The sequence below is a fragment of the Dermacentor silvarum genome, chromosome 1 (assembly GCF_013339745.2).
Source record: "Dermacentor silvarum isolate Dsil-2018 chromosome 1, BIME_Dsil_1.4, whole genome shotgun sequence".
In the NCBI taxonomy this organism is placed as follows: Eukaryota; Metazoa; Arthropoda; class Arachnida; order Ixodida; family Ixodidae; genus Dermacentor; species Dermacentor silvarum.
In genome coordinates, this window is record NC_051154.1 from 180,083,208 (window position 1) to 180,096,746 (window position 13,539).

Below are 13,539 nucleotides of genomic sequence, written 5' to 3' on the forward strand. Positions count from 1 at the left end.
GTGCTCATGCAAGGTGCAATTAGTAAAAAATTTTGTTGGAAATAAATGCATGAGGAAATGTCCTTGAATACCAGATACACTCCACACATTTCACTGAAAGGTGTTGCAGAACCTCTTTAAACACTTCATTCATTTCCCACTTCTGGATAATTCAAACGCTTCAAGCCTTGCGGTCAAACAAACAAAAGTTGACTGTATAAAGGCAATCTGTAATGAATGAAAAGGCCAAAAATCTTCACGTATGGCAGGTTAATTAGGTGCATTACATACAGGAGAAAGAATGACAACAAAAGACACAAAGAACAGTAGACAACTATAACGAAAAGATGAACTTCATAAAGGCATGAATGGTGTACAAATAAATGCGAACGGTAAATTAAGTGCACTAAAACGTTTATTGCAATGGTAACCATTGAAAAAAAATGATTCATGTTAGAGCTCTAATCTGGCTTCAATCACATCAAAGTCCATAAGTTATAGACTCGTTTATTTTAAGCGCAATGATGAAATAGTTTGTTCATCGTGCAGAGCTAAGTGGCTTGCGGGCAGTTTCTTGTGTTTTCTTGCTCCACTCATGAGATCACAGCATGGCTCTAAATGTTATACAGCAACAGCAACCCCAGCCTGTTTAAGTTTGCTTACCAGTCAGTAATATAGGACAAAAACAGTGCAAAATACAGGACAACATCATGTACTAGCATAACAGCTGTAGGGGTAGTTCATAATTTGAACATTGGTTAATTTCATTGTACATTTTAGTTTGATAGCGTTCATCAGCCCCCGCCCCCCTAAAGTGCTCCCGAAATGCCTTTTTAAAAAGTACTTTAATCAATACCTTGAATAACTTAAACTAATTTTGGATACCCCATTGGCATCCAATTATTGGGAGACAACTGTAACAGGAGGCCGAGGAGAATGCCAGCATATTGCAATGCTACATCACATGCTCATAAAATTACACACAATTTCTCTTCAGTCAGGTAAAGGAAGAACAAGGGAGCATGGAGCATGAAGGAGGAAATGCATATAAAGCGTATTTAAGGCAAGCAAGAGGGGTGCCTTATACATAGCTTATACGAAGTTGTATGCTCCTAATATAATGTTATGCTGCCATCTCAGTGCCTTTGATATAAGAAGGTTTTACTGCATTGGTGCCAGTTTCTGCAAATCCTATTGAAAGTATATAAACCTATGCTATTAACTCACTAAACCAGTATAGCTATGAAAAGCCAGAAAGCAGGAGAATCACTCACTTTCCAGAGGTAGTTTTCTCTGACTAGTCCCGTCTGTTCTGCAGGCATCACTATCTCTTCATTTCTGCAATAAAGTAAGTATAAATTTTTATTTTTTCCACAATCATACAGCACTTTTGACTAAATTGAGAGGGCCAACTCACTTGATTGCATTGTATACTTCTTCAAGCATGTCTTTATCAAAGTCATTGCCACCATTGACACCATTTAGATTTTTCTTGAAGTCCTGAGTGATAAAGAAAGACGAATTGGGGCCATGGCAAAAAATCAATATGAAAAGTTAGAAGAAAACCTGTAAATGAGTATTAGTTACCTCCACAGTCATGGGAATGTTTTGCTTCTTGACATTGTGATTGTGCTGGTCCATGTTCAACATAATTACAGCATAGGCCAATGTAAAGGCAGCATCACTGTTGGCAAACGGTTCGTTCATACTCTTCTGCAGATGGCAGCAGCACCACCAAAAAAAAAGAAAAAGCAAAATGACCATGTAAATCTCCAATGCAGTCAGGAACAAACAAAATACTAAAAAAAAATTCAAGTTTTCAGACAATTAATACTAAAGCGTGCTAAGTGCATGAAAATGTGAAAGCAGCTCAAAACAGCATAGACAATTTAAGACCTCTTAAGGTGAACTAACGTCCTGGCCCATTCGGCACATCCTGGCACATGAGCAGAACCTCCCCGATACATTTCAAAAAGATAATAAAAATGAAGAGCAAAACATATTGTCCAGAAAAACATTGCATACTTGCATAACGATATATTGCAAGGTATTTTCCACTGCAAATGTGAAACTAAAAAAGCACCTTGCATCATATTCAGAAGCATAGACTGAAAATAATGAGACACCACCCTCTCGAGCACAACTTCACAAGTGACTCAAATTGCAGCAAGGTGGCCACCAGGTGAATAAGATTTGTGAAACTGCCAGGAACTCAATGGCAGGATTCATGGGTCTGTAAAGTGTGAGAGTGCAACTCAACACTTTTAAAAGGTGGATGAAGATGACACAAAGGAGTCCAGCTAAAGTAAGATAGCCCACCCAAAGACTTAGGCACAATAGGCCAATCCACTACAGTTATATGCATCCACACCACCTTGTTGCACAAATGCAAGTGCCCTGCTGCATGCACACCTGACCTCTCAGTGCAGCAGTACAATGAGCAAAATGTTACCATGATGCACACCTGTGTGGGCACACATCAAGGTAAAAGGTCAGCTATTGCACTATGATAAAAGGCTGTGTACTAAATTGATGGACACAGCCACGTTACAAATCATTTGCTCTCATTACATTAGTGGTGTTAAGCTCGCGATCACATCACACTTGTACTAGTTAGCTTTCAAAGTCATCAGGTAAAATAAAAACGAGCCAAGAACAAATACATGAGCATTTATGATACCTTCACAAACACAAAAAACTGGCTAGCTTGTGCTGGTGTTTGGTCCGGCTATTTTATGCACAAGGAGTTCCTCTTTTAGTCACCTAAACTTCTATCTGCATGAGTGTTTTCATTAGCATGGATCAAACTTCACAGCACACTTAATGCAACAAAGGCCTGCACTTAAGTAGCTGCTGGAGGCACTTCCTGCCTGCTGTCTTTCATTGCTCTTTGAAGCTTCGTATACTCACCTCTGCACTACCATAGCCCTCCTCACATAATCATTTCAAGTTTCTTTTTTAAAGTTTCAAACCCACACATTAGTGTTGGCAATATTTTTCTCCAAGGTTATCAGTGAGCTACCATTAATCACTACAGAGTGTCTGCCAAATACACTCCAACCAAGTTTTTCTCTCAGGATCCAGGGTCCCAAATGACAATTTGCCCTAGCTAAATGTACTTGGTCACTGTAAATGTACTTGGCAAAGGTAATGACTGCATTTTGGAACTCTGGATGCACTGTCGATGCCATGACAGCACGCCGGCGTGAATATGTCTTAAGTGTCTGTATAGTTACTATCGCAATAAAAAGATTGATTTTTAAAGCCCTGAAGACCAGCATCGCCTGGTGAGCAGGGCAAAGCTATCGGCTCAGGCCCACGGCATCCTGGACTAGGGACGCCGCCCACCTCGGACGATTTTACCGTCTGCTCATTTCTCTAAATAAAGTTTATTCCTCCTCCTCCCATATGGTTGCTTTAATTGCAGCACACTATTGACCCTTCGCAGTCTGTATCAGCATAGGGTCAATACTTGTTATAAGCAAATTGATGAAAGACTTTGATGTCAATGCAATGCATGTTGGATGTAAGAATGCTGAAATCAAAACATTTGAGCAACTCATCAAAGTTAATGCTATTTTGTGCGTTGAGAAACAAATGTCTATACTGAAGTCGCCACTTTACATCATATTTGTTTTTCAACACAAATGAAAGGTACGACTTGAAAATTCAAGAAATAATTGCCCGTCGCCATTTGGTGGCCCAGAAAACATTGAAAATACTACTACAGTATAGACCACTTATAACGTAACCGCTTATAGTGCAGGACCGGATATAGTGCGGTCTTTTCAGACTCCCGTTAATTTTCCCATAGCACTCCATGTATACACGTATCGCTTAAAGTGCAGTTGCTGGGAAACGAAATACCGGTTACAGTGCGGCTGCCTGGGAGTACGGAATTCAGCGGAGACGGCGAACGCTCCCCTCAAACGGGCGCCCCAAGGAGTGCTCGAGGAAGGAAGAGAGACGAAGTGGAGGAGAAGGGCACGTGGTGCGAACGAACAGCCAGTGAGGCTGAAACCAGAATCTTGAGTGTGAGTCGTGAAATATCACGGGCGAGGGCGACGAAACTGCCAACACCCGCCAACGCTCGCTTCAAGATAACAGCAGTAAACGAAACTTCGGGGAGCGGGCGGCGCTGGCACGGCACGGCAAAGGGCACACGTGGAGACCATGGAATGTGAGGGAGGAGGGCGGCAGGGAAGCAGATTTCGCCTCGGCAACCCCGCCGCTTCGGTGGCTCCCCTCACCCTCCCTCATAGCTCCCTTATTTTCGACTGTCACCGCGCGCGCCCAGCGCCGCCGCTCCAGCCGGCCCGGCGCCAGCTCCCCGAAGTTTCGTTTTCTGCCGTTATCGGGAAGCGGGCGTTTGCCAGCGTGGGCAGTTTCGTTGGCCGGCCTGGGACAGTGCCACTGCTTCCCTTTGCACCGTAGCCGCAGCGCGCAAGGTCAACACGTGACTAGAAAGTAGAGGAAGCATAAAGGAGAAAGAAGGGTTCAGTGCCATTTTCTATGCGTGGCTACGGTAGTGTGGCTGAGACGTCGGCACGTACACGCATCTTTCAGCGCAACGCACAATCGGCAACCTTGCCATTTGAGAGAGGGTGAAATTTCCGCCGCATTTTTTTTTCTTTTCTTTTTTTTTTTTTGTTCGTGCGCGACATTGAGGGGCTTCTCCTAAGCTTTTACTCTATGACGGTGCCGGAGCAATGCCGGTCGAAGTCGCCGCTGCGTGATTTGGTTTGAATTAACGAGATTCGACTGCAAATTGAATGCAAACGTTCTAGCCACATTCCACGACTGTCGCATACGCGTGGTGGCTCGGTGCACATGTTTTGCATATGTGCGGGCCTTGAAAATTGTTGCTTTGGTTATAGTGCAGTACCGCTTATAGTGCGGATATTCGCGACTCCGGCGACTTACGTTATAAGCGGTCTACACTGTATACCGTTAGCAACTAATGAAACAACTTCGACGTGAGCAGATGTATTGCAAAGGTAATGACTGCATTAAGTGTCTTGGCCTGACCTTGGTTGCTTGGAACAGGCAGTCACAGCATCAGAGTAAGGTTTCAAGAAAACATGCCACTCTCATGGCTGGCTTACTGCTTTTCCTTTATGAACACAACTTTCTTCTGTTACACATACCTTTCAGTTGCATACTTCACGTGTTTACAACAGTTTTTCCTTAGCAGCCTATGTTCCAGCAACTTACTAGCAGAGCCGTGCAGCTCAAACCAAGTAGTGAATCCAGCTGGCATGGTCGAGTTGAAAACTGAAGGTGTCTGTAGTAGCTCTTACCCATAGTTTTTGGCACATGCTCAGCATCTGTCTCTACTCATTCACACAACGTGCCTAAATAATCATAACAGGCTACAAGTGGGGCATGCCAATTGTGGAAAGTAAGAGCTTTTCTTATTTGATATAATGTAAAATAAACAGTAGATATAGTCTTAGACTTTAGAGTCAACCTACAAGCCCAGTAACCACTTTTTATTTTTTATTCAGGTTTCGTTTCAGTTCAGGGAAGTTTCAAAAAACACTGGTTCAGGTAAAGTTCAAGTCAGAATTCCAGTTCAGGTGAAATTTCTCTTTCATATTTTATTCAACAATTTGGCTGATTGGATTCCCTGTGCTAAACCATGCAAGAGCTCAGTGTGCGCCAAACAGATGCAGAAAAGCATCTGGTCTGAAATACTACTCACATGCCAGTGCTCTGCAAAATGCTCCAACAGCAAGGATATGAGTGGTGCTTCCCCAGGCAGCCTGAATGTCTCAAGATACATTCTGAGTGCTTCATCGATTCTTGTATTCGCAAAGTTGAAGGACCTGCAGGCCCAGCAAAGAAACAATAACATGGGTATCACCCAGGTAAGCAGAAAAGTCGTAATTTTGCCCAAAAGGCGAAGCATTGATAGCGATAGCAAAGTACTGTATTTACTGGCATAATGAACGCACTTTTTTCCCCGAAAAATATGCACAAAGTTTGGGGGTGCGTTCAATATGCAGAATAAAATCTTGAGCGATTTTTTTTCAGCGGCCACCTCTAAAAAAGTTGCAGTTTCGCCCAAAAGGCGAACCACTGATTGCGATAGCAAATGCTTGAGCGGTGAGAACGGAGCATGCACAAAGGTATAAGCCGCCGTCGCACTACTAGACTCAGCCCCCGACACAGATTGCTTTCAAGATAAGGCGCGCGCGGCAGTGCAATGCGCAGTTGCTGCGCCACCCCCCCTTCCTCTCCCCGGCGCCATGAGTGCAACAGAATACGGCGCGTTTCCTCCCCGCTTTCCTCCCTCGAATCTGGGAGATTGAGGCGCAATCATTGGCACAGACGCCAAAAATGCACCTGGAGTGTCCATATAATTGCTATCGCAATAAAAGCAGGAGACACACGGTACGATTCGGCGTTCGATTTGGCGTCTGATACAGCGTCCAATACAATCGTACCCGCCGGACGCCATATCAGACACCGAATCGTATCGTGTCTCTCCTACTTCACGGCAGCAAGTTCAGGGTGCATTCATTATGCGAGGAAAAGAAAAAACACGCTTCTTGATTGGAAAAGTGGGGGTGCGTCCATTATGCGAGTAAATACGGTATCACACAACTACACGAAGTAAGGTTTGTAGTTTTGAGTCATACAACTTGCAGCAAATATTTGCCTACTAATTAAATTACAAAGTAAAAACAAGGGTTTGGGCCAGTTGGTATTCCATGATGTGAGGTGTTGTAGCACGGAAATAAGGAGAACGAAAGACAAGCGGTTGCCCTTCCTCGCCCTATTCCCGCGCTACAACATCTTGCATCATAAATTAGCGAGCATGGTGCCACGTGCGCACTGGCAAACATGAACAGATCTCACTCGATGACCACACGAACACTCGCTGTCACAATGCTGGACTAATGAAGAGCGCAGGCAGAGGGGAGCAAAAGCTTTGTGCGGCCTCTCTCTTCAATGCATCTCTGAAACTTTAGATTACACGACCTGTAACACTAGGCACGTGGGAAGGCAGCGCATGGAAAGACAGCGCACAGGAAACCCCCAATCATCTCCACTCACCCTACCTTAGTAGCCGCCGAAGATTACCTCCACGGTACAGCATGTGGGCTGCGTATGCACTCAGCCAGTGCAGCCACGACCAGGCTGACCGGGTTAGAGGAGGAGGTGCAACACTCACTTGAACCCCGTAGCACGCAAAAGCTTGATCACTTTATCGCGCACTACGTCATATGGTCAAAGCTCCATATAATGACATCATATTTTCTGTAGAATACATCCTTAATCACGAAGTTTGCTAATGCAAAATTTCTGTGCTTCAGCCATAAAAACTACATTGCAAGTTCCAAGAACAATCCTCGACGACACCAATATTTCAGTAAGCCTATATGACAGGAAGCACATATCTCAAAGGAAACATGAGTAATAATTACAGCATCAAGAGCACTGGTGCATGCAGTAAAATAGTGCAAAAAGAACAAAGCTTCGACACAGACTGCATCTAGTGGTCGCAGCCATTATCAGATGGCAGCATGCACACATACGAGTCATCATCATCATCATCACGGCCCACTGACATAATAAGGCTGCCATTTTGTTGGCTTACAATGGCTAAATTAAAATTAAATTATGGGATTTTATATGCCAAAACCACGATCTGATTATGAGGCACACCGTAGTGGGGGACTCCGGAAATTTCGACCACCTGGGGTTCTTTAACGTGCACCTAAATCTAAGTACACGAGTTTTTTCACATTTTGCCCCCATCGAAATGCGGCCACCATGGCCGGGATTCGATCCCGCGACCTCGTGATCAGCAGCTCAACACCATAGCCACTGAGCAACCACGGCGGGTGGCTTACAATGGTGTAGTGATGCATGAGGCCAAGATCATTTCAACATCGTGTGTATTTTTGTTCATGAGAACAATGACACAGCATGACGACATTGAGACAATATGTGTTCCTTTTGTCATCACTAAGGCACTCAGCAGTAAAGTCATAGGGAATCGATGCATCATTCTTATGAATGAATGCTACACATATGGGCACCAGAGATACAAATAGAAATTTCACTGTTTACTCACTTGACAAAGGCATCAAGCACCTTGAGGTTTTTCCGGTTGGCTATGTATTCACCAATTTTCTTCTTATCCAATTGTGAGTTGTCCCTTAGGAATAAGGCTACTTCATTGGGATCCAGGGGATCACTAAGCAATCCATGCTCTTGGAGGAACTCGATACCCTTACTGGGACGGCCATTGAAGTGCTCTGTGCCCGATGCGAGAAGCTATTAGTTAAGAAAAGCAGAAGAACAAAAATAATACAGTAAACATTCTGCGAGGATGTTGCCGAATCCTTAATTGTCACACTAACAAAGAGCATGCAGAGAATGTGGTTCAAATTTGACAATGACATCACTAGCACACATTATGTAATACACTAAAGAATTCAACACCTTCTTTTAGCGGTTTCTGGAGAGTTTTCTTGAATCATTTCCTATGGTGTAGGCTAACAATAAAATTGTATGAGAAATAGAAATGTAATTTACCGGAATAAACACAAGGTAAATCTGTAATTGGCAACAGCGATTTCAACATGAAGTGAGAAAGGACAAAGCTGCACAGTTTAACACAGTGGTTCTCAAGTGGGGGTCCGCAAAGCCATTTCTGGGGAACTGCGAAACCCATGCCCGCAGAAAAAAAAAAAAAAAGAAGAAAGAAATGAAAAAAAATCATGAACCATTCCACTCTGTGAAGGTGGATGACCAGCGAAGTTGTTTAGCACACAAAACAGAGGTGACACAGAATGGGGAGGCCGCGTATGGTCCGCACTCCCGAGGAGCAACACACCTACAAAGAGCGACGGCAGGAACAGAGACGAGAATGCAATCATCACTGGGAGTGCGCACTATACACGCGGCCTCTCCATTACGATAAGAAAAGAGAAGTGAAATTCAAAATAGAGAATGGCATCTTGACTTATATACACGCGCGACTGTGCCGCCGCCCCGGGAGAGCAGCAGGAAACTAGGCACGCAAGCAGTTGGAACGCCGACAAAGAGAGGGCGGTGCGTAGACATGACCGACACGGGTCGGCCTTTTGGGCTAAGATTCAATCATAGTATCTGTTTTTACTCTTGTTCGTGACAAGGGTAGTTCAAGGGCGCGTTACAGGTCCTAGAGCCCACCAGCCGGAGTCCACAGGGGTATGTGCCATTGCGCTTAGACTCTTTCTGCACATCACCAAGATCGGCCCGCATTTTTGCACACGCGCACGAAAAATGCACGGAAGCCTAGCCATAAATAGCTTCTGTAAAAAAAAGAAAGAAGGAAGGAAGAATTTAAGGGGTGGGCATGGCTACTGCAAGCCTTGACACATTCTGGTTGGGGGCTGCATAAATGTTTCCCCTTCTCCATTAAGGTTGCAAAGCTTTGGTGGTAATTTTCTACGACATATGCATGCGAGCATGCTTTTGCTTTTTACAGGCTTGCATACATGTAATGCAAATACAGAAATAGGTTGAATGTGGCTGCAGCTATGTAACTTTATTAAGCGTGACCGCACCACGTACTGTATTGACAAGCTGTCCAGATTGAATTGACGTGGCACTTTTGTTTGACCATTCTTTGCCAGGTAGCAATAAAAGACACCTGTTTCATGCCGCATGTTGTGATAATTTATAACCCCCCCCCCACGTCACTGCAAGGGGTCCCCCACCCATCACTTCCACTGGTCCACAAGGGGTCCCCGACACATCCATGGCTGAGAACCACTGGTTTAACATATCAAGTTTAGGTTGTAATGGCCGTACACTGCTTATTTCCCCCTACTGATACGAATATAGGGACCAACAATCACGTAAAGGAACACACTGCCTTTCCCCCCCCCCCCCCCCCGAAAGTCCCCATCAAACCATTTTTACTCCATCTTCAATATAACATGAAAACCATACAATTACGCATTGCCAGTAACATGCTGACCAGTGCCACAAAAAAATATTTTTGTTTGATATCATAACACGAACCACCTTTGAGAAACATTTCCAAACCTGATCAGCTCAATTTGAGAATGTGGTTTCAAAGCGACCTGCTACATGTTTATATCACAACAGCTCCTTTTCATATGCTGTATTCAAATCATCTTGCTATAAGTTGTCAATCACAACAGTACATCTTGAAAGAGAAGAGTGAGGAAAGCAAGGGCACTCAATTTCACACGCTTAGTAAATTTACATACTACATGATGGCTAAGGTTTATGACTGTTCACATTTACTGCTTTGGCCGTGAGTGGCACTGGCCAATACATCCAAGGCTACGTTACAAATAAGGTAAATGTACATAAATACCTAAGAATGTAGATTGCTCATTATACAAAGGTTGTGGGTTTGGCTACTCTCAGTGGCACACACTGTCTTTTCCACTTTCATTACCCTTTTTCTTTATCAAAAATATATAGCTAATTTAACCCTCATCCATAATTAATTCTACAGTTAAATAAAAAATATAAATTCCCTTTATCTTTTCTTGGTTTCATTATTAGCTTCCTTTAAATGCACATTTTGTAATCAACAGTGCTATATGGTATGAGTTCTGTATTTAGTGCTTGAAATGTTAAAAGACACAAAAATGAAATACTATTTGCATAACTCGGTTCCAGTGGTGGCACAACTGATTCATTCTAAAACAGCAATGCAATGACCAGTCCCTGAAGCTCAGGCAACTGCAGCATTGTGAAGCGTGGGAACAGGCCTGAGACAGTTTAGTACTTCCATTTCACAGTGCAAGAAGTTTAGGATAACTGAAGGAACAAATGTTGGTCTGAGCAAAACAATATTGAAGAAAGTGTGAAAGGTTGAGCAGCACATGGTCACCATGTGCAGTGTGACTGCCCATAACATATCATAAAAGCACTTATTCAAAAGCTTCTTCACACTGACCCTAAAGCCAGAAGTAACTTCCTTGTTGGTATGCAAGAAGTGCCACCATCACTGTACCCCCCCCCCCCCTCCCGCCTCCTCCTTCTTTTCTTTTTGCCCTTGACCAGTATCACCTGTCCTTGGCCAGTATTTTGTAGCGATGCCTTTCTGATGCTAATGCCTTTTCGCGCTTTTCGCGCTTGGTCAGTGGTCAGAGCGAGGATCCGCTCACGTTATCAACGGGATCAGCTGGCTGTAAGCGGTGGATGATAAGACTAGCATAGAATAAAGCATAACGCATCGCTACAAAATACCGGCCCTTGTATTTCTCAGATGAGGTAAATATGGCATCAAAATACAACGAAAATATGACCAGAAGCCAAGGTTGGTTTGACTTGAATAGGTTTGTTCCTGATGACCATGCTATTTTCATTTTGTCAGACTGACTTCCATCATTTCCCCTTTGTAGGAACACAACAGGAAGCATTCAATAAGCAGATTTTATATCAGGCCACAAGTTACAGGACACTAGCATTTTACTGCTTTTGTTTATGAGACTCGACTGCAGATCACCGACTTCCTCTACCAATGTCACACTTAATCTTTTGACATTTTCACTGCATACTGAGCGGATATGCTGTAGCAACACAGGTCACATCGCAAGGTATTCCGCACACAAATTTCTTCAACCTGCCGCATGCGTCTATTTTTGTTCTCTGTGACAAAGTTTCTAACGCCACTTTCAAGTTAGCAAAGCAGCGAACTGCATGTTGCAGCACATACAGTTTGACCTATTTGTAGTGTGCAAAAATAACACATTTAAAGTTTAGAGAGAATTAACGAAGCCTCCCCTACACACTTGTTGAAAACATCTGTAAAAACACAAAGGTAGAATTCCTGGATCTTTATTTCATGTCTGAATTGAGTTAGGTTCGCAACGTTCATGTGATAAGTATACTGTAGGCCTTGTAGCACAGGAATCGCTAAATGGCAGTCTCTAAGTAATCATGTTGGGCAGGTGTAACGGCAAAACTTTCGAAACTGTGATGACCACATGCACACACTGCAAGTGTTTCCCTGCATAACAGCTGTGAAAAAAGAATTTGCAACACAATGGAGCTATCAAATTTATGGTGCAATTATGAGGATTCAGGTACACCATTCACAGTTCTCAATACCCTCTGGATAAATGTATGTGCCGATTACAGCATATTTGAGTAAGAAAGTGAAATCAAATTCTTCAATGCTAGCAGTTGTTGCTGGGTATATTGTCACAGGACTGTTCAGCGTGGCACAAACAACATTGTGTTTCTGGAAGTGGCAGTAATAAAGTGATACATGCTGGCTTTATCAATGAAGTGATAATGAAGTGATACATGCTGGCCTGCCAGTTCTCTAATCTATGTCATATTTCTATAAACGCCCTTCTCCAAGTTCTTTCCTCGTTTCTGAGTCGAGGTGCCGGGTACACAACCATTTTTTTTTACGTCCGTACTTAAGACTTCAGATAATGTCGAACTGCTATTCATATTTTTGATTCATACCCAACTTCAAGTAGTTTTCTGTCAGAGAAAACCCCACAACAATGCTAAAGCACAACAAAAGGTTGAACTCTCTTTTAAACCACATCTCTCAAAAGTTTGCAACCCTCCTGAATTATGTAGCATGCATTTAGCATGTATAATTTATAATATGATCACATCAATGGGTCAGTTAGGCAAGCACACCTTTTTCTTGTGCTTGATGGCCATAAGCTCTTCATGAGATGGGATGTTTTCAGAAATGGACTTGCGATTTGGTCGCATGAAGACAGAGCTTCTAAAGTTAGGCTTCATTCCAGAAGTGGGACTCTGAGAAGCCCCATCCTGACCATGAACCAACTGCTGACCCAGCTGGTACCCAAAGGGGGCTACGTGACACTGATCCAATGGCACGGTTTGTTCACAGTGGTAGCCCTCACCATCACCATCAAGCAGCAACCCTGTCGGAGGACCAAATTGCATTTTCACACAGTGCAACACTAAGCAATAATACAGTGATACTACTTCAAAGTTATGACTTGGAGCAGTTGTTGGTGCAGCGAAATTCACAATTTGGAACACTCTGGAGCTCACATGACATTTTGCAAATAAATAGAGGCATGCAGCACAATGAAGATGCACATCATAAAATGCATGACAGTGAAAAATTCCGTTCACCTGACATCGCTCCACCACGAGCAGCCTGGCTTTCACTCAACATGCGAAAGTGACACCGGGTTTCTATGCTGTCAATTACAGCAAGCAAAGCATCTAGTGAAAGGAGGTGGATAGGCTGCAGGCCTGCCACAGGAAAAGCATTCTGAAAAAAGTATGCGGAAAAGATAAACAAAAACACCACATGTCAAATTAGCGTACTGATAAAAAGACACTTGGCTGCATAAAATCATTCACTGACCTTTGACAGTACTTTAGTGAGATCTTCAAACAAATTGGAGCAAAAAAGGTCACAGTCATAGTTGAGATACAGCTCAGTGATGAGGCCTGGTATCCTCCAAAATTGCAACACAGCTTCCACGGTCAGCTCCTTTTGATCCCTTGTCACAGGGGTTGACTCACTCACAATCAGTTCCATAAGCTTGGTAAGATACATCTGAAAAGGAA

The 13,539-nt window shown here is 43.3% G+C and overlaps 1 protein-coding gene across 1 annotated transcript in view; it reads right to left on the bottom strand.

Annotated features, from left to right (window-relative positions):
- The window catches only part of LOC119436473 (Golgi-specific brefeldin A-resistance guanine nucleotide exchange factor 1-like), a 97,042-nt gene that overhangs the window by 52,528 nt on the left and 30,975 nt on the right, over nucleotides 1–13,539 (bottom strand). The window contains 8 exon segments of the mRNA XM_037703324.2: nucleotides 1,254–1,317; nucleotides 1,397–1,479; nucleotides 1,567–1,692; nucleotides 5,684–5,807; nucleotides 8,066–8,268; nucleotides 12,625–12,878; nucleotides 13,096–13,237; nucleotides 13,334–13,528. Coding sequence (XP_037559252.1) covers nucleotides 1,254–1,317; nucleotides 1,397–1,479; nucleotides 1,567–1,692; nucleotides 5,684–5,807; nucleotides 8,066–8,268; nucleotides 12,625–12,878; nucleotides 13,096–13,237; nucleotides 13,334–13,528 — 1,191 coding nt within the window.